General features: G+C 36.4%; 3 protein-coding genes across 3 annotated transcripts in view; 2 read left to right on the top strand and 1 right to left on the bottom strand.

The window, feature by feature from the left end:
- The window catches only part of flnbl (filamin B, like), a 92,030-nt gene extending 87,098 nt beyond the window's left edge, over window positions 1–4,932 (top strand). The window contains exons 41-45 of the mRNA XM_067387723.1: window positions 90–222; window positions 627–803; window positions 2,496–2,714; window positions 2,832–3,035; window positions 3,866–4,932. Of these exons, the coding sequence (XP_067243824.1) occupies window positions 90–222; window positions 627–803; window positions 2,496–2,714; window positions 2,832–3,035; window positions 3,866–4,053 (921 nt within the window). The 3' untranslated portion in view covers window positions 4,054–4,932. The remainder of the gene's footprint in view (window positions 1–89; window positions 223–626; window positions 804–2,495; window positions 2,715–2,831; window positions 3,036–3,865) is intronic.
- A 6,544-nt stretch (window positions 4,933–11,476) lies between these two features.
- Window positions 11,477–12,427, top strand: LOC137021385 (protein SPMIP1). The gene is made up of 2 exons (XM_067387728.1): window positions 11,477–11,894; window positions 12,291–12,427. The coding sequence occupies exons 1-2, from the start codon at window positions 11,477–11,479 to the stop codon at window positions 12,407–12,409; spliced, it is 537 nt and encodes a 178-aa protein (XP_067243829.1). The 3' UTR covers window positions 12,410–12,427.
- A 111-nt stretch (window positions 12,428–12,538) lies between these two features.
- On the bottom strand, window positions 12,539–19,750 carry LOC137021383 (deoxyribonuclease gamma-like). Its single transcript, XM_067387727.1, has 8 exons — window positions 19,545–19,750; window positions 16,621–16,709; window positions 16,449–16,541; window positions 15,963–16,075; window positions 15,751–15,863; window positions 15,467–15,624; window positions 14,391–14,487; window positions 12,539–12,923 (listed from the first exon to the last, which is right to left on the bottom strand). The coding sequence occupies exons 1-8, from the start codon at window positions 19,710–19,712 to the stop codon at window positions 12,858–12,860; spliced, it is 897 nt and encodes a 298-aa protein (XP_067243828.1). The 5' UTR covers window positions 19,713–19,750; the 3' UTR covers window positions 12,539–12,857.
- Between the last annotated feature and the right edge of the window lie 1,276 nt (window positions 19,751–21,026).

The following is a 21,026-nucleotide window of genomic DNA, read 5'->3' on the forward strand; positions in this document are numbered from 1 at the left end:
TACACGCATCAACAGCCTTTCCCAGAATGCACTGGCTCCATATGCAGGTCTGTGTGAGATGTTCTAAACTGTTGATTCACTAAATGTAGGAGTCGGGTCTGAAGGTGAACCAGCCTGCATCATTTGCAGTGCGTCTGAATGGGGCAAAGGGCAACATCGATGCCAAAGTTCACAGTCCGTCCGGAGCGCTGGAGGAGTGTGTGGTGTCTGAACTAGAGCAAGGTGAGATGATATTGAGCTTTAACAACCTGTCCTAACTAGATGTGATGCATTTCAAGCATTATATCATTTTCTGTTGTAACTAAAAGTGAAAGGACTTTATTATTATTTTAACATTAAACTGCATTTACAACCCATTTTGCTTCCATAAGACACATGCTTCATCCAATTATTGACACTTTTCTAGTAGGAACAAAAACTCAGATTAACATGAAAATAATGAATTGCATGTTAACATAGGACATTGTGTTAGCAGAGCCACTTGTCTAAACTTAAATTTGAGGTTAAAGGTATATAATATACAGACACTGCAGACCTTTTTCCGCTGAGAATCACCATTATTAGTGTCATTTGTTCTGCTCATGTTCTTCTATGGCTCTCTGGTTAATTTACCCTTCGTTTTCCAGACAAGTACGCTATCCGTTTCATCCCAAGAGAGAACGGCATCCACGTCATCGACGTGAAGTTCAATGGGACGCACATCCCTGGCAGTCCGTTCCAGGTTCGCGTGGGAGAACCGGGACAGAGTGGCGATGCCGGTCTCGTTACTGCCTACGGAGCCGGTCTGGAAAGAGGAACCACAGGTAATGACGTTAATTGGACACGCATTACTTGTTGGCACGGGGCTAAAAACAGTTATGCAGAAATAAAAGTTTCCCCTACGCCGTCAATGTGTTTTCAGCACTATGAATATTGATTGCTTGATGTTTCTTTTTGACTTGGCATGTCAAGAGGAAGTTACGCTCTCTCGCTCATGTTGAACGCTCTCCATTGTTTTAGAAAAATGAGTTAAACAGAAGGATCTTGGATTACCTAACCTATTTCTCATGGATCACATCCAGAACAAATGTATGTCTTCATTGTAACTCGTCTAACAACTTGGGAAGTTGCAGAAAAATTCTAAAGCTCACTGAGACGTATAGCTCTGCTCCAGAATGGCTTCAAATGTTCGGAAGCATTATTATGCTTTGCTAGAAATGTATTTCAACTGAATAAGTCTAAAGACAAAAAAGCGACATGGTTGACTCAGAGGAAAGAATACATTTGGTTTTACAATGGCCTGTTCCTACAAAAGGTCAGAATAGCCTCCAGCTGGTCACGTCTGATAGCGTCAGTGTAAAGCAGCACTGGATTGATGTTGAACTGACGAATGTTCACCGTTTATCGTCTCACAGCAGGGGGAGTGTATGATTTTGACCCCATTTATTTAATATGTTGTTTGTATACTAGGGTAGGCATGAACTAAAGCTAGCAGGTTCTACACCCCCCATAAAGTCACTCCCTAAATATTGATTTAATTTCTAATCATTTTAAATTACCAGCTAATATTCATTAACATTCATTAATTTAACTCTACATTTGTACAGTAAAATTACTTGAATGAAAATGAGAAATTTAGAAAATGTGCCATGCTTTAGTGGAGGATTTCTGTCATCTGGTGGAAAACAAACACTTTTAACATGAAAATGACATAATCACCATTATAACCATTAGATGGCAGCAGAGGACCACTCATTTGCCATTTCCAATCCTTTTTATAGCTCATTTCACGTGTTTTGCTCTTGGATTTAATATAAAATTAATATTATGACAAATTTTAGTGATTTTATTATTCTTAAAGTACGTTCAATTATCTTCAGAACACAAATTAAGATATTTTTGATGAAATCCGAGTGTTTTTATTATCTCCCATAGAAAGCACTAGCTGAATAACGCAGACTAAAATACGAGGATAAGCTGAAGCCTGCTGCTGTTTTCATATAGTTTTAAAGGGGACTGAGGCGATTATCTCTAATATGTACACTAATTTATAATCGCAATTTATTTTTTTTGGCTGGGTGGAAATTTAGGGGGGCTAAAGCCCTCCTAAAATGGGTAGAATGATACCCTGCTGTGTACAGAATAAAATGCAGACATACTTTACATTTCACATTTCTATATTAGTAGTAAGCCATTGTAGATTGTCACATAACCTTAATATGTTGCATGTCATACTGAACATTGATCAGGTCAGGTCAAGCATTGTGGGATTCATTATCGGTTTACTATGCAATGGTGCAAATGCAGTAGGTTATCATGGTTTCCATGCATAATGTCAACTGTGCACTTACAACTATATTTTTCAATCTTTTCTTTCTACAGTATGTTATTATTCCAAACAGTCATTGTGACAGCTTTGTAGGATGATGAACTGTTTCATGACAACTACAATATTCTCATTTCCTGCTTCCCATCAGCCATCATTCTCGTGCTCACTCTCACATCTCCTCTGACAGGTAACCAGGCCGAGTTTATCATCAATAACACCAAAGCTGGACCAGGATCTCTGTCTGTCACTATCGAGGGCCCGTCGAAGGTGAAGATGGAGTGTCAGGAGTGTCCCGAAGGGTTTAAAGTGCACTATACACCAATGGCCCCTGGAAACTATATCATCACTATCAAATATGGAGGCCCCAACCACATCACTGGAAGCCCGTTTAAGGCCAAAGTCACGGGTGTGTAGAACTGGATGTCTGATCTGAACCTAAACGATTCCGTATGATGGTGTTTGATGATAACGGATTGAGATTCAGTTGTTAGTCGAGGTGTCCAACTCTCCATTTGGTCTTCAGGTCCACGGCTGGTGAACGTGACCAACGCCAGCGAGATGTCCACTCTGATGGTGGAGTCGGTGACCAGGCAGAGCAGCGTGAACTCTTACAGCACGTCTCCCAGAGCTGCATCTGACGCCAGTAAGGTTCTCAGTCGAGGTCCAGGTCTCAGTAAGGCCTTTGTGGGGCAGAAAGCATCTTTCTCTGTCGACTGCAGTAAAGCAGGTGAGATCTCAGTTTATTAATAGGATAAACGTACACGCATGCATACAGCAAAAAATCTTTTGCACATTGTGTGTACATGTAAATGTAATTATTAAAAAAAAAGTAATTATTTTTAATTGCAATAAAACAATATTGTAACGCATCTAAATGTTATTTTATTTATTTATATATATATATATATATATATATAAATATATATATATATATATATATATATATATATATATAAAATACTTTATATTTTATTATATACTTTTTTTTATTATTGCTTTTATATTGTTATTTATTATAACTATTATAATTATTATATTTTATTGCAACTATTATTTGTATTATTTTAACTTTTTATCATCATTATTATAGTTTTTTGAAACCACATTATTATATATTTACAATATTGTTTTTGCACTGTATATAGTATACATAATAAATATATAGTGTGTATAATATTGTTATTTTTATTTAATGCATTATATATACAATACATGATGTAATTGTATTAATAATATATATAATGTGTATGTGTGTGTTAATAATAGTAAATAATTTTTTATATGTAACTTTTTTTATCATAGTTTTTTGAAACCAAGCTACTATGATTAATTATATATTTACAATATTGTCTTTGTATTGTATATACATAACAAATATACTGTAATAATAATAATTATTATTATTACTACTACTACTACTACTACTACTACTACTACTACTACTATTTATTATTAATTTTGTGTGTGTGTGTGTGTTAATCCCTCCAACAATTTTACAATTAGTTGCCTGTACTTTTATGTGCTGAACAACCTTGTATCCGTGTCTTTGTTTCCCAGGAAAGAACATGCTCCTGGTCGGTGTTCATGGTCCTCTGACGCCTTGCGAGGAGATCTTGGTAAAACACATGGGAAACATGCAGTACAATGTCAGCTACATCTTAAAGGAGCGAGGCAACTACATTCTGGCAGTGAAATGGGGAGACGAACACATCCCAGGCTCACCCTTCCAAGTCACTGTCCCATAATTCCCTGCGGTTAACCCAAAACACACTTCTGAGAGAGAGAGAAAGACACTGTAAAAAAATAAAAAAATAAAAAGAAGGCATCAGCGAGCAAATCATTCAGACCTTCTTCATTTTGTTGAACTTTGCACTTGATGAGGTTTTTGACTGGAATGTGACGCATTATGACGGTAACGTTGACAGCATGTTGTTATGATGCATGAATTGTACATTTCTTCTGTTTGTCGATTTAGTTCAGCATAGCAAGTTTAAGGTTGAGTGTTAAAGATAAAATGACCGTGTATGAACAAACTGATCAGGGTTTCACACCCAAATGTCTCTTTACTACTGATATTGACTCTAACTGTTCGTCTCTTTCTAACATACTGTCACTTTTAATTCACATATTATAACATTTCCATGTCTGTGTTCGATTCTCACTGCATAAACTGAGCTGTGATGTTTATTTACTCACAAACCAAAACACTTGGACTTCAAGCCCTTCTGTACTCATCTCAACCGTTTCACTGCTACATATTGAATAGTTTAGAGACAAAGGGGAAATAAATAAAACAATTACTATATATCAAGATTTTAGACATGCAAAGCCCTTAAGATTCAGCATTTTCACATTTAATCACATTTTCTGGCTTTTTGAAGACTCTAATATGCAAATGTCACAGTAATAGATTTATGCAGATCACTTTTACATTCTTCAGATCTTTGTTTGTCTTTAATTCTACTAGTTTTGATACTCCAGTGGTGAAGTATTTTGTAAGTGTTTTAAGGGCAAGGGGCGTATTTTGTATTTAGCCATTAGTGCCTTATTGTGAAACACGTGAGTAGATTTGATGTACATTTGCTTATTAAAACTGACTGGAATAAAGAATTCAGAATCTACAATGTCTCGTTAATTATGCATTTTTTTCCAGCATTGTTTACGTGAGTTAGTAAATGATCAAATGTCTTTGTTTTTAGGTGAACTGTCCCTGTAACTGTGTTTAGACTCTCACTAACAGGAAGTGAAGAAGCCACCTTGAGCCACAGAAGCGCCCCTGAATACAGTACAGCAAATGTATTATCAAACAAACATGCATATTTATAGTTCCAAAGGTCATGCACATTATTCATGATTTCCTTGTGCTTTGTTTAGGCAGGATTAGTGCTTATGTTCATGTTATGTCTTGGAAATTTGAGTAACTTGAATTAAAAGTCTTAATTTTAATCTAAATTAGTCTACAGGGGAGAAAAAGTACTTTGTGTCTGTTTGCAGTGGGTTTGAATTTGAAATAGTTTAGATTAAAAAGTCCAGAAACGTTCTGCTGCCACCTTCAGGACCGATTTAAACACTACAACAGCTGATTAAAAGATTCAGGCAAAATTACAATTATCATTTACTCAACCTCAAGTATTCAGCCAGTGTTATTATTAAAACTATTAAAAATAGCTTTGGTTTTAGTTTAGGTAATTTTAGTGCTTCAACTTATTTCTAATTTCAGTTTTTCATCTAATATTTAATACTTTATTTCAGCTTCATTTCCATTACCGAAATTTATGTACAAATAAAAAGATGATAAAAGTACATAAAATTATTAAAACTAATGGGCTATATTCATATAATATATTAACCACAGTCTCTAGAGCACCTCTTGAGATCAGGGGAGTGAGGTTTACATGCACAGCTCTTTCTCACTTACATTCGATTCACATTTATTTGTATAGTGCTTTTCACAATGCATTCTCTGTAAAGCCGCTTTGAAATATGTGGGTCAACATTACAATTTAAATAATGCAGTTAGCAAATAATGTAATAATTTAGGCAATTAATTTACAAATTAACCTACATCTGTTACTCACCCCCTAAACCTCTCCCATCTGGGTCACGGCACCAATGTAACCCCTCACCTCAGGTCCCACTTACCTCACTTTGCGCGGGCCTCAAACCTCGTTCTCCTGCGTGGGAATCGGACGCTCTAACAAGGAGGCTAAAGACGGCTGACACTAGTGTGTGTGTGTGTGTGTGTGTGTGGTTTACACACACAGCTCTTACTGGCCTACGTCTGTTACATAAGTAATATTAAAATAAGACAGAAACCAGAGCACAAGAGCTACAACAGAACTGAAGAGAAAAGACATTAAATCTGTCCAGATCTCAGCAGAGGAGGATTAAACACCATTACAGCTTCACATATTACTAACCAGATTGTTTTTTTTTTCTGTCAACCGTTTACAGAAGTTCTTGAGAATTAACTAAAATGTAACACTTATTTGAAGTCACCATTATGGCGATTGGTGTTTCCATTAGTTGTTCTCTTAACTCTTATAAGATAAAATCCATGAGCAGAAAACTATAAACTACAATAACAAACACAGATATGAGCAATCAGCATGAATCTCAACAATGGTGACAACAAAACATAAAAGCAAATAGTTTGAATTAAAGAAAATAATAGGATGAATCAGTGCATAATTTATTCATGCTGTGATGCATGCTGGGAGTTTTGTACTATTGTTCCCAGCATGCATTGTGGCAAACACTTTTGATTGTCACCGTTGTTGAGATTCATGTGCTGATTCTTGATGTCTTTGTGTGTCATCTAAAACTTTAGTGTTTTAAAGCTTCTAGCTGATTTTTGCAATATAGTATAATCTCAGGTCGAAATTGAGAGAATGAAATCATAGTCGTGCGTGTGATTTAGCAAATCGAGGGAATGAAATAGTAAATTTCATTTAACGTTTTTCCATATTTGGACTGGAAAGAAGTTTAAACAAAATATTAAGGCTGGCCACACACATTATAAGTCAGATTTTAACCTGATTTGCAACCCCCAAACGATTGTTTGTCCAAAAAATCCTCTATGGTGTAATTACAATTATTTAACTGCTCCTGCTCAAATTGATAATTACGATTTGAGATCAAGGACTCTCCATCTTGATTGGAAGCAGTTAAATAATTGTAATGACCACACAATACAGGATTTTTTGGACAAAAATCATTTGCGACAAGCCTCGAATCGGGCCACAACCCTCCCCCCACTACATTGTTCAGTGTGCAAATTGGGCTCAAAATTGGGCTTAAAATCATACCCAGCTGGCACATGATGTAGACTCCAACATCAGTTAGACATTGGATTTTGGTTGAAAATGAGAATCAGTGTTTGCTTTAGTTAGGCAGTTTGACTTAGTTTTTCTCTGGCTTTTGTAACTGTGTTTATTATAGTAAAAACAGCCAGAGAAATGGTGTTCAGATGTGGTCGTTTGATTAATGATGATAAAGGCATAATCAGCATGTAGTGTTTGAATTACTGATCATATTCAGAGTAAATTAATTAATTATACAGATATGTTTTGAATTTCACATTATTAATTGCAATAGTCCTGTGATTGTATAACAAGTTTTAAAGAGATACACAGGCACTAAGGAATCAGCGTATGAATCTCAGTAATGGTGACATGCTTCATGCAGCAATGCATTCTGGGTGGAAACTCATCTATGGCTCCCAGAATGCATTGCGGCATGAAGCTAAGCAGGGTTGAGTCTGGTCTTTAACTGGATGGGAAACCTTCTGGGAGACCAGGTAGCTGTGGGAAGAGGTGTTAGAGAGACCAGCAGGTCTGATCAGCCTGTGGTCTGAGTGGGTCCTAATGCCCCAGTACAGTCGCAATAAGCTGTGCTGTATAAAGGGTGCACCCTGGTGTAAAATAGTCCATCACATACTGCCCAATGCCCCAGTACAGTAGTCATAAACTGTACTGAATAAAGGGTTAAAATAAACCCCAGGAAATAAGGGGTGTAACCCTGGGGCAAAAAATAATCCCTACATTACATCACAAATGATACAGTTCTTTAATTAGTTCTTACAAACACTAAGCCTGCATTTATTTGATCAAAAATAAACAGTAACATTGTGAAATATTACAATTTAAAATCATGGTTTTGTATTTTAATATACTTTAAAATATGATTTATTTCTGTGATGCAAAGCTGAATTTTAACCTGCATAATGAAATATTAATTAGTTAATAGTCATGTGCCTCAACAAGTCCAACCGTCACTGAGATCTCGTAAAGGAACTAAACCGACCGTCACCGAGATCTTGTAAGGGAATAAAACCGACCTTGATTCAAATCTCGTAAAGGAACAAAAATGACCGTCATTCAAATCTCGTAAAGGAACAAACCCGTCTGTCACCGAGATCTCGTAAAGGAACAAAACTGACATTCAAATCTCGTAAAGGAACAAAACCGACCGTCACCGAGATCTCGTAAAGGAACAAAACCGACCTTCATTCAAATCTCGTAAAGGAACAAAACCAACCTTCGTTCAAATCTCGTAAAGGAACAAAACCGACTGTCACCGAGATCTTGTAAAGGAACAAAACCGACTTTCACCGAGATCTTGTAAAGAAACAAAACCGACTGTCACCGAGATCTTGTAAAGGAACAAAACCGACTGTCACCGAGATCTTGTAAAGGAACAAAACCGACTTTCACCGAGATCTTGTAAAGGAACAAAACCGACCGTCACCGAGATCTCGTAAAGGAACAAAACCGACCTTCATTCAAATCTCGTAAAGGAACAAAACCGACCTTCATTCAAATCTCGTAAAGGAACAAAACCAACCTTCATTCAAATCTCGTAAAGGAACAAAACCGACTGTCATCGAGATCTTGTAAAGGAACAAAACCGACTTTCACCGAGATCTTGTAAAGGAACAAAACCGACTTTCACCGAGATCTTGTAAATGAACAAAACCGACTGTCACCGAGATCTTGTAAAGGAACAAAACCGACCGTCACCGAGATCTTGTAAAGGAACAAAACCGACTGTCACCGAGATCTTGTAAAGGAACAAAACCGACCATCATTCAAATTTCGTAAAGGAACAAAACCGACTGTCACCGAGATCTTGTAAAGGAACAAAACCGACCATCATTCAAATCTCGTAAAGGAACAAAATCGACCTTCATTCAAATCTCGTAAAGGAACAAAACCAACCTTCATTCAAATCTCGTAAAGGAACTAATCCGACCGTCACCGAGATCTTGTAAGGGAATAAAACCGACCTTGATTCAAATCTCGTAAAGGAACAAAAATGACCGTCATTCAAATCTCGTAAAGGAACAAACCCGTCTGTCACCGAGATCTCGTAAAGGAACAAAACTGACATTCAAATCTCGTAAAGGAACAAAACCGACCGTCACCGAGATCTCGTAAAGGAACAAAACCGACCTTCATTCAAATCTCGTAAAGGAACAAAACCGACCTTCATTCAAATCTCGTAAAGGAACAAAACCAACCTTCGTTCAAATCTCGTAAAGGAACAAAACCGACTGTCACCGAGATCTTGTAAAGGAACAAAACCGACTTTCACCGAGATCTTGTAAAGGAACAAAACCGACTGTCACCGAGATCTTGTAAAGGAACAAAACCGACTTTCACCGAGATCTTGTAAAGGAACAAAACCGACTGTCACCGAGATCTTGTAAAGGAACAAAACCGACCGTCACCGAGATCTCGTAAAGGAACAAAACCGACCTTCATTCAAATCTCGTAAAGGAACAAAACCGACCTTCATTCAAATCTCGTAAAGGAACAAAACCAACCTTCATTCAAATCTCGTAAAGGAACAAAACCGACTGTCACCGAGATCTTGTAAAGGAACAAAACCGACTTTCACCGAGATCTTGTAAAGGAACAAAACCGACTTTCACCGAGATCTTGTAAATGAACAAAACCGACTGTCACCGAGATCTTGTAAAGGAACAAAACCGACCGTCACCGAGATCTTGTAAAGGAACAAAACCGACTGTCACCGAGATCTTGTAAAGGAACAAAACCGACCATCATTCAAATCTCGTAAAGGAACAAAACCGACTGTCACCGAGATCTTGTAAAGGAACAAAACCGACCATCATTCAAATCTCGTAAAGGAACAAAATCGACCTTCATTCAAATCTCGTAAAGGAACAAAACCAACCTTCATTCAAATCTCGTAAAGGAACAAAACCGACTGTCACCGAGATCTTGTAAAGGAACAAAACCGACCATCATTCAAATCTCGTAAAGGAACAAAATAATTGAAATCTTGTAATGAAACAATTTTGAGATCATTGAGATTTCGTTACTGAACAAAACTGACTGACAATGAAAACCAATTGTCATTAAAATCTTGTTAGAAAACAGAAACCAAGTGACATTAAAATCTCATAATGGAAAAAAAAGTCATATTCAAATCCCGTAAAGAAACAAAACTAACCATCAGTGAAATCTCATAGCAAAAGGAAACAGATTAAAATCTCACAATCAAACATCACTAAAATATCACAATGCAACAAAACTAACCAGAAGATTAAAAACAACACTATAAAAATTATAAGATGACACACAAGGACATCAAGAATCAGCACATAAATCTCAACAAAGGTGACAATCAAAAGTGTCATGCTGCAATGCATGCTGGGAACAATAGTACAAAACACCCAGCATGCATCACAGCATGAATAAATTATGCAGCTGAATTTTCCTATTATTTTCTTTAATTCCAACTATTTGCTTTTATTTTTGCTGTGGCTTTTATTAGCTTTTTGTGATGTCCAGAGTTGATCTGTTTGTCTGAATATTTTTTGTTGTCACCATTGTTGAGATTCATATGCTGATTGCTGATAGTTTCTTCAATCGTTTACTTAACTTTCAAATTACTGTATGATCTCGTATTACAATAAAGCGCTTTTTTTAGACGTGTTTTGAGTGGATAGTCCGTACTTTATTAAACAGCAGAGTACAACAGACTCTCAAAAAAAATAAGCATAAGCCTATGCTTTAATGCACTTTAACTATGTTCGTTATTCATTGTAATGTGTCAGGGGAATGTTTTTAAAACGTTAATCAAAGCAATATCATACCTTCTGTTCTCTTCTTTTTATAAAGGCCAAAAGATGCGCTTGAACCGTTCTCCTGATCCTTTTGAAAAAGCGCGAAAAATGAGGAAATCTTACTTGAATCAGAGCTCTGGCGTGAGCATGCGCGCGCTTTACAATACTGAGTTCTGATTGGTCAATCATTGTTATTTAGCCTATAGTTTAATTATCATACAGAGAATTTAAAAATTTCGTGTACATGATAAGAATTACTTAATATACACAACACTGTTAATCTAAAGGGGATGGTAAGAGGCTTTATAGAGGGGATCCTTTTTGTATTTCTACTCTTTGAGTCCCTACCGTTTTTCTTGTCTTCTTTCTCTGCTGAAACTGATTCTTTCTCTGCAGTGAGTCTCTTTTGTTCTTCTGTCAGCACATTTAGTGTGTGTTTGTTTATATGGCCTCTCGTCTCTCCCGCTGCTGAGTGATCTTCCCTCTGATTGGTCGGCTCTTCACCTCTTAGGTTTCTGTGGCCTCACTGTCCCGTTAATCAGTAAGAGACGCGGTCAGATCTCACAGGAGACATGAGGAACCTGCTGACCACCCAGGACCAGAACTTCTACCGTGAGCTGATCCTGAAGGAGGCTTACACACGGCTGGCGTGGAAGATGAAATACAGCAAAGAATACCCGACAACATTCACGTCTCGCAGGTCCAAATCCATCGGGCTTTTTAACCCTCCATCTGCCAGTAAACTCACGCTGCCCCCTGTGGTCCAAACGCAGGAGAAGCAGCGCGAGGCGCCCGCGATAATGCGGCGGTCCCTGAGTGAAGCCCCTCTGATGAGGCCCGTGAGCCCGCAGACTAAAGCGGCTCTTTATCAGGGATTCTCCCATGAAGGCAAAGGACGACATCAGTACCTGAGGAAACGAGCCGAAAAAGGCCCTGAAGAAAAGTTTGATTACCCAATTCTCTCGTCCTGGGATTACGGATGGAGACTAGGTGAGGAAAGTGTGAATTTATAATTTTTGTAACATGATCCTTCAGAAATAATTCTAATATGCTTCTTATTTTTATCAATATTGAATACACGACTTTAATAAATAGTAAGTATTAATGTATTTTATGCATCACCTGCTCTTAGTAGGACTCGAACCCGGGTCCGCGGGCATGGGAGGCGGACGCTTTAACAAGGAGCTAAAAAAAAAGTGCTGTTTTTCTTTTTTTAATTGTTATTGACCCCAAACTGTTGAACAGTAGAATATATAAAAACAAATACTTTTAGTAGTATAAGTGAAATGGTTTATGCTGAACATTCAGTATTTAATAGTAAAATATTATCTTAACAATAATGGCTACATGTCATTCTGAAATCTTCCACTGATTTTGTTTCCTCAGGCGACTATGAGATTGACTGCAAGACTCCAGCCAGTGGGAGATCTGGGATTGTACGGAACACTTTCTACGCCAGGAATGGCATTTTTAATATTCCCACAGCAACCGATCTGCTTGGATGAAACGCACCTCACTGCACCTAAAATCAAAAATACTATTTTCTTAAGTAAATCTTCTGTTTACTGTAAATGAAATAAATCATATATTTTCTGTGTAAGCATATATGCCAGGAATTGAAATCATTTGATAGAACTTTATTGTAGAAGTCACATGTAAATGTCAAAAGAGATGTATAGAGTTAATTAATGGAGAAATGTAGATGGGTTAAATGGGTAACAGCCTTGCAAACTAACTCTACTGTCTCATAGCAACCGGTAAACCAACACTGCAGCCGGCTGGTTCATAATTAACAAGCACTGGAAACTTTTCTTCTCATTTCTGTTCTTCTCTACACAAATACTCTAAATAAAGCACTGAATGCTCACTTTCTGAATCTCTGATTATGTTATAACCGCTTCATTTTTATGATAATCTGTTCTTCATTCTCAGAAGTGTAAATGGAGAATGTTGTTATCCTCTCCTCTGCGCTTGATTTACAGTGATGCAGAGCGGGAAATGATCACTCACTGCCAAAGCCTGTGGAACAGAGAGACAGCTGTTAGTGTTTACTTTCCTGACAGGGAGACTGGGGCTAGTTGTCACACATTTTACTTTATATTTGCCAAGAGTGTTTATTTTTGAAAGTCAGTTTGTTTATAGACATTGTCATAATGTGACAACTAGCCCCATTCTCCCTTAATCTCAATAATCTTGCTGTTTGTCGGTTTGCTAATGCATTTTTTTCTTCTAGGAAACAATACTTCAGTGATATTGTTATTTAACGTGTTAACTGTCACTGGCCCACTGGTAGGCCCACAGCCATTACATATTTAAAACAGTAATATTCTATACTAAACCTAATCTTGACAAACTATATATCATTTAAAAGCTTAGAATCTCTAGTTTTCATATTTGATTTTCAAAATAAATTACAGAGAAGCAGTAATTTATCAATTTACAACAAGCATATTTTCATACTCATAAGGCATGTTCAGACCTTTATTTTGAAATAGCGATGAACATGAAAAATCATTAAAGATTGGTTGAAAGTTAACATGTTTGTTTTCATGCCAAGAGTTAAAAAGATAACATCCATTCAATTTTTCGAGAAAAAAAGGTCTGAAAATGTTTTTAATAGAAAAAAAAAAAATACATTTGTGATTGTGGTGGCTATCTATAACCCACATACATGTTGTTTTTATGTTTATTAGAGGCTGAATTCATATCAAATTCTGCCAAACTTCCCATACTACTTCTATATAGGACGTCTACTTCATAAATTGTGATAAAATAATGGAAATATATGGTTCAGATCACTCTACCATATATGGAAATGGAGGCGCCTTTATATGGTCAGTAATGTAGCTTGGTTGTCATCTAGTGAAAAAGTGTGGTACTGCGCCCAAACAAAATCTTACTGAAAGCTCATTTTTTGAGATATCAACCTGAAATTTGGAACTTGTTCAGATTTTTGGCTTTGATTTCCTTGCAGTTTTAGAGTAAAACTTGTTTTGTAAAATATATATTTTATATAAAATATTATATTTTTACATTTTCATAAACTTCTATAACTTTTTTTCTGTTTCACTTACATAAGTTATTTCACTTCTACAATTATCAGCCAATTTTCATCTTTAAAACAAGACCAGCCTTATGTCTATACTCCAAAGTATTCTTGAATTACAACCATTTAAGTTTAGATAATGCATTTTCTTGTCTAAAAAAAAAAAAAATAAAAAATTTGGGGTGACAGTTATTTAAATGTTAATATTTTAGACCTGTCTGGATGATTTTCGATGGAAATTGCATATATATATGTCATTCGCCCGTGTGTGTCTCGTTATATCCGTAAATAGAAAAAAGTTGCTCTGCTTTGACATGTCTTTCGCAAAATGCATGCAGTTTGTTTTTAACCGCTAGAGGGCAAAAAGCTACACAGTGTAACTTTAATAAATTTACTTACATCTCCCATAAAAATGGTTTTGGATCTCAGATTATATTTACCTGCTGCTCAGTGAGACCAAATTCATCTTTAAAGTTGAAGACCTCCACTGATTCAGGACTAACAGCCGCAATCATCTTCTCGCCATGGAGGACGACCCTGCAGAGAAACAAATGAGTAGTAGATATTTATCAAACTGAGACTTTTTAAAGTTGTATTTTTGCCATTTAAGCCTTTATTATGATAGAGCAGAAGAGTGGTGAAAGGGAGCGATAGAGGAGGAGAGAGGGAAATGGGATCAGGAAAGAACCACAACCCGGTATAATTTAGTGTTTTTGTTTTTTCCAGTACAAATATCTAAACATTCTTAAATCAAGATGAGTAAAATATGTCCATGAGGCAAGAAAAATAATCTTATTGTTGACAGATATTGTTTCTTGTTTTAAGCATGAACTCACTTAATATTTAATATAATATCTATGTCATTTTGCTTCTTAATTAAATATATCTTGATTTAAGAATTTTTAGATATTTTTAAGACAAAACAAAATGCAAAATATGACAAAAATATGAAGTAAGAAAATAAGACATTTGGCATTATCAGGACCCACAAATATTCCCTCATTGCATTATTATACATTATATTCAACATTAGATATATTTTAATGTAGTACTGACACTAAAACTCTGGAAACTTGTCACTATCCAAGATACATATTGTTGCATTTTTGTATTGCAATATATTGTGACTCGATATATTGTTACAACCCTAAAAAATAAAGGTTCTTTATTGGCATCAATGGTTCAGTAAAGAACATCCATGGAATCTTTCCATTCCACAAAGGAAACGTTATAGCAGAAAAAGGTTCTTTAGATTTTTCAAATGTTCTTCACACTAAGAAAAAAATGGTTCTTTTATGGCATTGCTGTGAAAAGCTCCCTTTTGAAACCTTTATTTTTAAGAGTGATTTGAACACCACAAAATCAAAGGATAAAGTCAGGTTGACCCTAACCTGACCCTAAAATCTGAATGTTGTTTCAGGATCAACAAGGTCCTGTTGATTCTTGGCATAATCACAGTTATCCATTTGAGATTTATAGAAAAATGCAGTTTAATCAAATAAATCAATCTTCAGACCTGTCATAAGCACATTTAGTGGATGCCTTCACCGATGTATCCAGATTGTCACCCGTCAGCCACACAAACTCACTATCTGAGCGCAGGCGGATGTTCACCCACTGCCGCTTTGGAACGTAACCGCAGGCGGCGTTGAAATCCCCCATGATGATGAAGTTCTGACAAAATTAGACGAGATGAAAACCGAGTGAGGCTGAAACCAGGTGTGTGGATCACTATTATACGCTATTATACAGCAAAAGAATTCAGTTCAGTCAGGGAACATTACATAACACGCATCTTACGTCAGATTGCCACAGCTGTGAAACATTCTGATAAACATCATACAGTTCATCGATTTCTTTCACAGCTGCTTCTGGAACCGTATGAATAGGAATGATGACGAAATCCTTGATTTCTGTTGGAAGACAGACAAAAACATGTTTGTCATAATTTCATCATGTTTAAGGAGGTATAAGAGGTTCATCTTCCACACTGTAAATGTTCTCAGTCTCACCAGCGTTTGGAGCCGAAAACCACACGACAAACGGTTCTCGAGCAAAAGCATCTTCATCTCCGGTTTGTGTGTCTGGATACTGATAGACCGCTTTCACTGACAGCATCTTCTGCCTGATATGATCATAACAAAATCATTATTGCAGTCTGATTTTATTATATATGCATCTGACAGACAGTTTAATGTTTGTGTTTTCACTTGGCATTGCAGGCAAATTACTCTACCATGCTTCATTCCTTTTACTTAATTTAATTTTCGTACAGCTATTAATTGCAAGCAACCTAAACTATATTTTGCTTTTGCAGGTCAGAGCAAAATTATTAAACCTTTTAATTTAAATTCTACTTTGGATTCTTCCAAAGTACACAATGTTCATCAAACCACATATGCATTCCTCAAACTAAATCAATACTGCATGCTAAACAACATTAATAATATGATATAACATTAATAATTATGAAATATTTGTTAATACATCACACAAACCTGTAAATGAAGGCATACTGCTCCTTGTATGTCTTCCTCCCGAGTCTTTCACTAATGACAGAGCTGAATGTATCTGCTCGAGTCCTGGACTTGCTGTGAGGGACAACAGATTTAGTATTTTGTCATTTTATTGCATATCGAGACTTTATTATCTCATCTAATGTGTGTTTACCTGTTCAGGTGAGTCATGAGCTGATCAAATGCTTTGCCTTTTGCATCTTTGATCTCCAGGACGAGCATGAGGTCACAGCGGATGATGCTCTGCGGTGGGGAAATGTGATTGGTTTAAATTCATTCCTTGAAAATCATATTACCATATGTTCACTCTTCAAAATTAAGGGTCCAAAAGGGGCTTTTCACAACGACACCATTTTGTTTCACCTTTCAGTGAGGAGTTCTTAGGGGCTGTTTGCACGACACCGTTTTCAATTAAAAAATTTAAACTTTTTATGCTTTTTGCCCGTTCATGTACGCAAACGGGTTTGAAAATGCAAGTTTTCCAGAACGGTCTCCGTGTAAACAACAAAAACGCATATCTGTGAAAACGATGATGTCATGCACACGTGTATTACATGTTCAGTGTTTCATCGCCATCTAAAGGCCTACCTGCAGAATGGACTATATGCACGGAGAAAGCTCGAAAACTTTCGATGAGATGTTATTTGCTTGTGTGTTGAGCATCAGTAATGTAATACTTCATCAGAATATAATCACTTAAATAGTCACGCATAGCATTAATTTAGTTATTCAAACCCAAAACAGCATAATAAATAAATAAATAAAGACATACCTCAGTGTTCCTCCTCGGCTAAATTCAATTCGACCATCAGCTTTCACACTTTTATGTGAAAAAAAGCTTCAAAAATTAAATATTTATTGTGCACTTAGTTAGATAAATTGAATAAAATGTGTTTTTACAAGTGTGCTGAAATCATTGATCTTGTGTTGCACTGACTGACAGCTGCTGTGATTATAAAGGAAAAGAGCGGTGCTCGCAATAAGAAAAGTTATTGTTTTTCATGAGATTTTTTGAGTATTTCATACTTCATTGACAAAATGTATTTTTAAACCTAGTTATTTTATAATGTTTAATATTTTGTCAAAAACGAAGTGAAAAACGATTAGAGGAAATGGCTGATATGTGCGCAAATAAATGCTACTTTGCCGCCACCTGTTGGTTAAAGTGGTAATTATTGTCTTTTTTATTTTTAAATAAGTGTTTTCTATCAAATGTTGAATTTCCTACATATTTAAATTTATGGGGACAATCTCAGGAGGATGAACAAATAATGTTTGTGGTCATCACATTAAAAATAACATTTGAAGTGCTGGAAAATGAGTGTGTGTCTAATTACAGACACAGCATTTTTAAACAGTCCCAATAGCTTCGTCTTTAATGCCATCAATAAAACTGATTTATTGGCAAATTAAGTAAATGTGATAATATGAATACAACATTAAAAAAGTCAACCATTGATGGTTTTGTGTCGATGTGCAGCGACTACAGAATGAACAGCTAACAGTTCACCGGAAATGCCCGAGCTGGCTTAACAACAACCAGGAAGTAACCGTGCATATAGCCTATACAGTGTCACGGATTTGTATAAATGGGGATCGTTTTGACAACGGTGTCGTCTGTATGCGGAAAATTCAAAGGGAAAAACTTATCCGCTTTAAGCTCAGTTTTGTATCCTTAGAGCTGCAGTCTGTAAGTTTTTTGCCTCTTTGTCGCCATCTCTGTTCGAAACCTGCAATTGCAGTTATTTGCGGAATTATCATCTTTAAGTGGGTTGTGCATCGGCACAGCTCCTCAGCGCGGATGAAGCTAATGTTTTGAGGAGAATATGTGGCTGTCAGTCACCACACTGGTGAATACTGTACTTCGGATTCAGAATCACGGATTGTAGTCTTGAACATATGGACAAAATAGGAATTTTCACTGGAAAATGTCATCTGAACAAGTAACAAATCTGCCACTTTTGTTCTGACCAACTGAGGGAAAAAAACATTACAATGGTGATTAAATCTAATGATCGCTTAGCTAATATCACATAAAACCGTGTAAATTATTATTATTGTTATACTCTGTTCTCAAATTGTTAATGTTAACAACATCAGCATTACGTGACTATGTGTATTTAGTGTGTATTAGCGTGACCTGTAGATTTCAATGTCTGTACAGTCTAATCTCTGACGTTAATTTGTCGTACAATTTCCTATCAAAATGACAAGTTTAATCATTCCAGCTGCTGTGAGAAAAGGCTAATGATCCGTCACATACGATATAGCCTAGCTGGGACTCTTTCTTTCTGTCTACGGAAATGATGTAATGATGCAAAGAAGAATGGCGGCATGCTTGCATCTCCCGCGGAAACCTACCAGTACCACTGGGATTAGAAAACATTATTACAAGCTTACCGTTGTGAATCGCGCTAAGGTAAGATAGTTTTGAACACTGGCTGGTTATGTACTTGCTCTAAAAATGATTTTGGATTATTTTCAACCAAGTTAGCAGCTTTAAAATAACCATTTTCCTTAGTGAAGAACATTTGAAAACCTTTTTTCAATATAAACTTTTGTGCAACGGAAAGATTTCATGAATGTTACAGGTTCTTCATGGAACCATCGATGCCGATAAAGAAGAGCGTACCCTTGCCCAGTCACCAGAATCTGAACATCTGGTTTGTTGGGAGGAGAATCCAGGACCTTGAAATATCCAACCATGTGTTTCCAAAAACAATGAGAATGACAAAATGTCTTGTTCCTCTGTGTTCTTGACACACTAGATAGTAAAACAATGTCACTACATTTATAATAACATTCAATGACGTTCGTTTAGTAACACAATGTTATCTGATCTGCAGTGGATTGATGTTTTTTTCTTTTATGGAGCAAGTCAGTGGTTCATAGAGCGAGACTGCAGCCAAGTCTTGTATCGGTGAGTGTTTTTCCATACAACCATATGAAGTTCATTATGCATTCAAACATGAATAAAACAATGCAATTTAAAGCAGTGAATTATGCAGTATACATTTAAAATGGCCTCAAAGCATTGTGCATTTATTATTAAATAGCATGCAAAAATAAAAAGCTCACCTCCACTATGATGTCCAGCACATCTGGTTTGGAGATTTTACTCTCTCCGAAGGATTGTATGTTGAAGGAGCAGATCTTGAGACTGGCGGCTCCTCCGAGGGTCAGCAGCAGCAGGATCAGAGCGGTCAGCATCACTGTGGATGAAGTCAGCTCAAATAAGAGGGACATCTGTGAGCTTCCTTCAATTATACTGTAGCCAAACACTTCCTGACTTTATCTGATGGCCACGACTATTTTTGCATTCTGGCACAATAAGGTATGAGGTTGATTCAGATGATTTACATGTGTTATTTCTCTTCTGTTTAAAGATGGTTTTGTGCTTAAGGCAATCAATAAATAATTTAGATAATATAATTTTCATATAATCAGGGTTTGAAAGCCCATATCAACACACTAGCCAATTTGGCAGGTTTTGATAAATTATTCATAAATCCTCCAACCAGGAGTGTATTTTATTGTATTTTTATGGTATACACAAACAACGATTGACTACCGCAAAACTGAAAGCCATCCATTGTTTACTTAAAAAAGATGCTTGACGACATCTTTGACTTGTATTGGCCAGACGGCCACCATATGTTTCGCATATTTATCTAGGGTGAATTAAGGGTGACTGGGACATAAGGTCAAATGGGACAGTATAACTATATATAATTTATTTTCTCACCTGATTTTTTGCTGAGCCCTAGCTGTGAGACCGCATAATTAAAATGGGATGCCCTCATTGGTCTAACATCATGTAGGTGGGCGGGGCATGCATCAAACAGGAAGTTGACCGTGAAATGCATGAACTGAGGAAAATGACGTAAGCTTTTGTCCAAAAATTGTCATAGCTACTATATTGTACAAACTTTTGATAAAAACATGCATGATGCACTACTGCTACAAAATCAGTAAAAAATTGTTAATATAATGTTTCTATTTTCAGAATTAAGTTGTGTTTATTTTGTCCAAATTGTGTTTGGGTGGATGGGACAGTGTAATTTGGGTGATTGGGACAGTGCTTAAATGCTTTGCTAATTAGGAGAATTATTAGCCTTGCAATAGAGAACCATTGTATATGCTCTAAATCAGTGTTCCCAGCCATGTGCAAGCCCTAATCAACCACTATTCATGAACCAACTAGATTTTACTAAAGTAAAACAACCAAATTCTTCAAACCTTCTTTCAAATTCTTCAAACCCTAAATCAATGGAAAGAAGTGCTGTCCCAATCACCCAAACATTGTGTCCCAATCACCCAAATGTTACCCAAATTTGTTGTTTTTTTTGCACAGTTTACAGAAAAATGTGTCACACATCCTTACATTATAATATACCATTGTTTCCTCCTCAAATGAATAGTTAATATCTTCAGTATTACAGAAATGTATCATGTGTTGAGCTGATGTTTTTCATTTATGACAAGAAATTCAAAAACTGTCCCAATCACCCTATATATAGATCACCTACCCAAATGAACAACAGCCTATAGAGCAGATTG

The sequence above is a fragment of the Chanodichthys erythropterus genome, chromosome 6 (genome assembly GCF_024489055.1).
Source record: "Chanodichthys erythropterus isolate Z2021 chromosome 6, ASM2448905v1, whole genome shotgun sequence".
NCBI lineage: Eukaryota > Metazoa > Chordata > Actinopteri > Cypriniformes > Xenocyprididae > Chanodichthys > Chanodichthys erythropterus.

Coding starts and splice junctions, on each gene's coding strand:
- LOC137021385 (XM_067387728.1), top strand. CDS start 11,477: ATGAGGAACCTGCTGACCACCCAGGACCAGAACTTCTACCGTGAGCTG. Junction 11,895..12,290: donor GGATTACGGATGGAGACTAG/GTGAGGAAAGTG, acceptor TTGTTTCCTCAG/GCGACTATGAGATTGACTGC.
- LOC137021383 (XM_067387727.1), bottom strand. CDS start 19,712: ATGTCCCTCTTATTTGAGCTGACTTCATCCACAGTGATGCTGACCGCT. Junction 16,710..19,544: donor TGCTGGACATCATAGTGGAG/GTGAGCTTTTTA, acceptor TCCCCACCGCAG/AGCATCATCCGCTGTGACCT. Junction 15,864..15,962: donor GTTTTCGGCTCCAAACGCTG/GTGAGACTGAGA, acceptor GTCTTCCAACAG/AAATCAAGGATTTCGTCATC.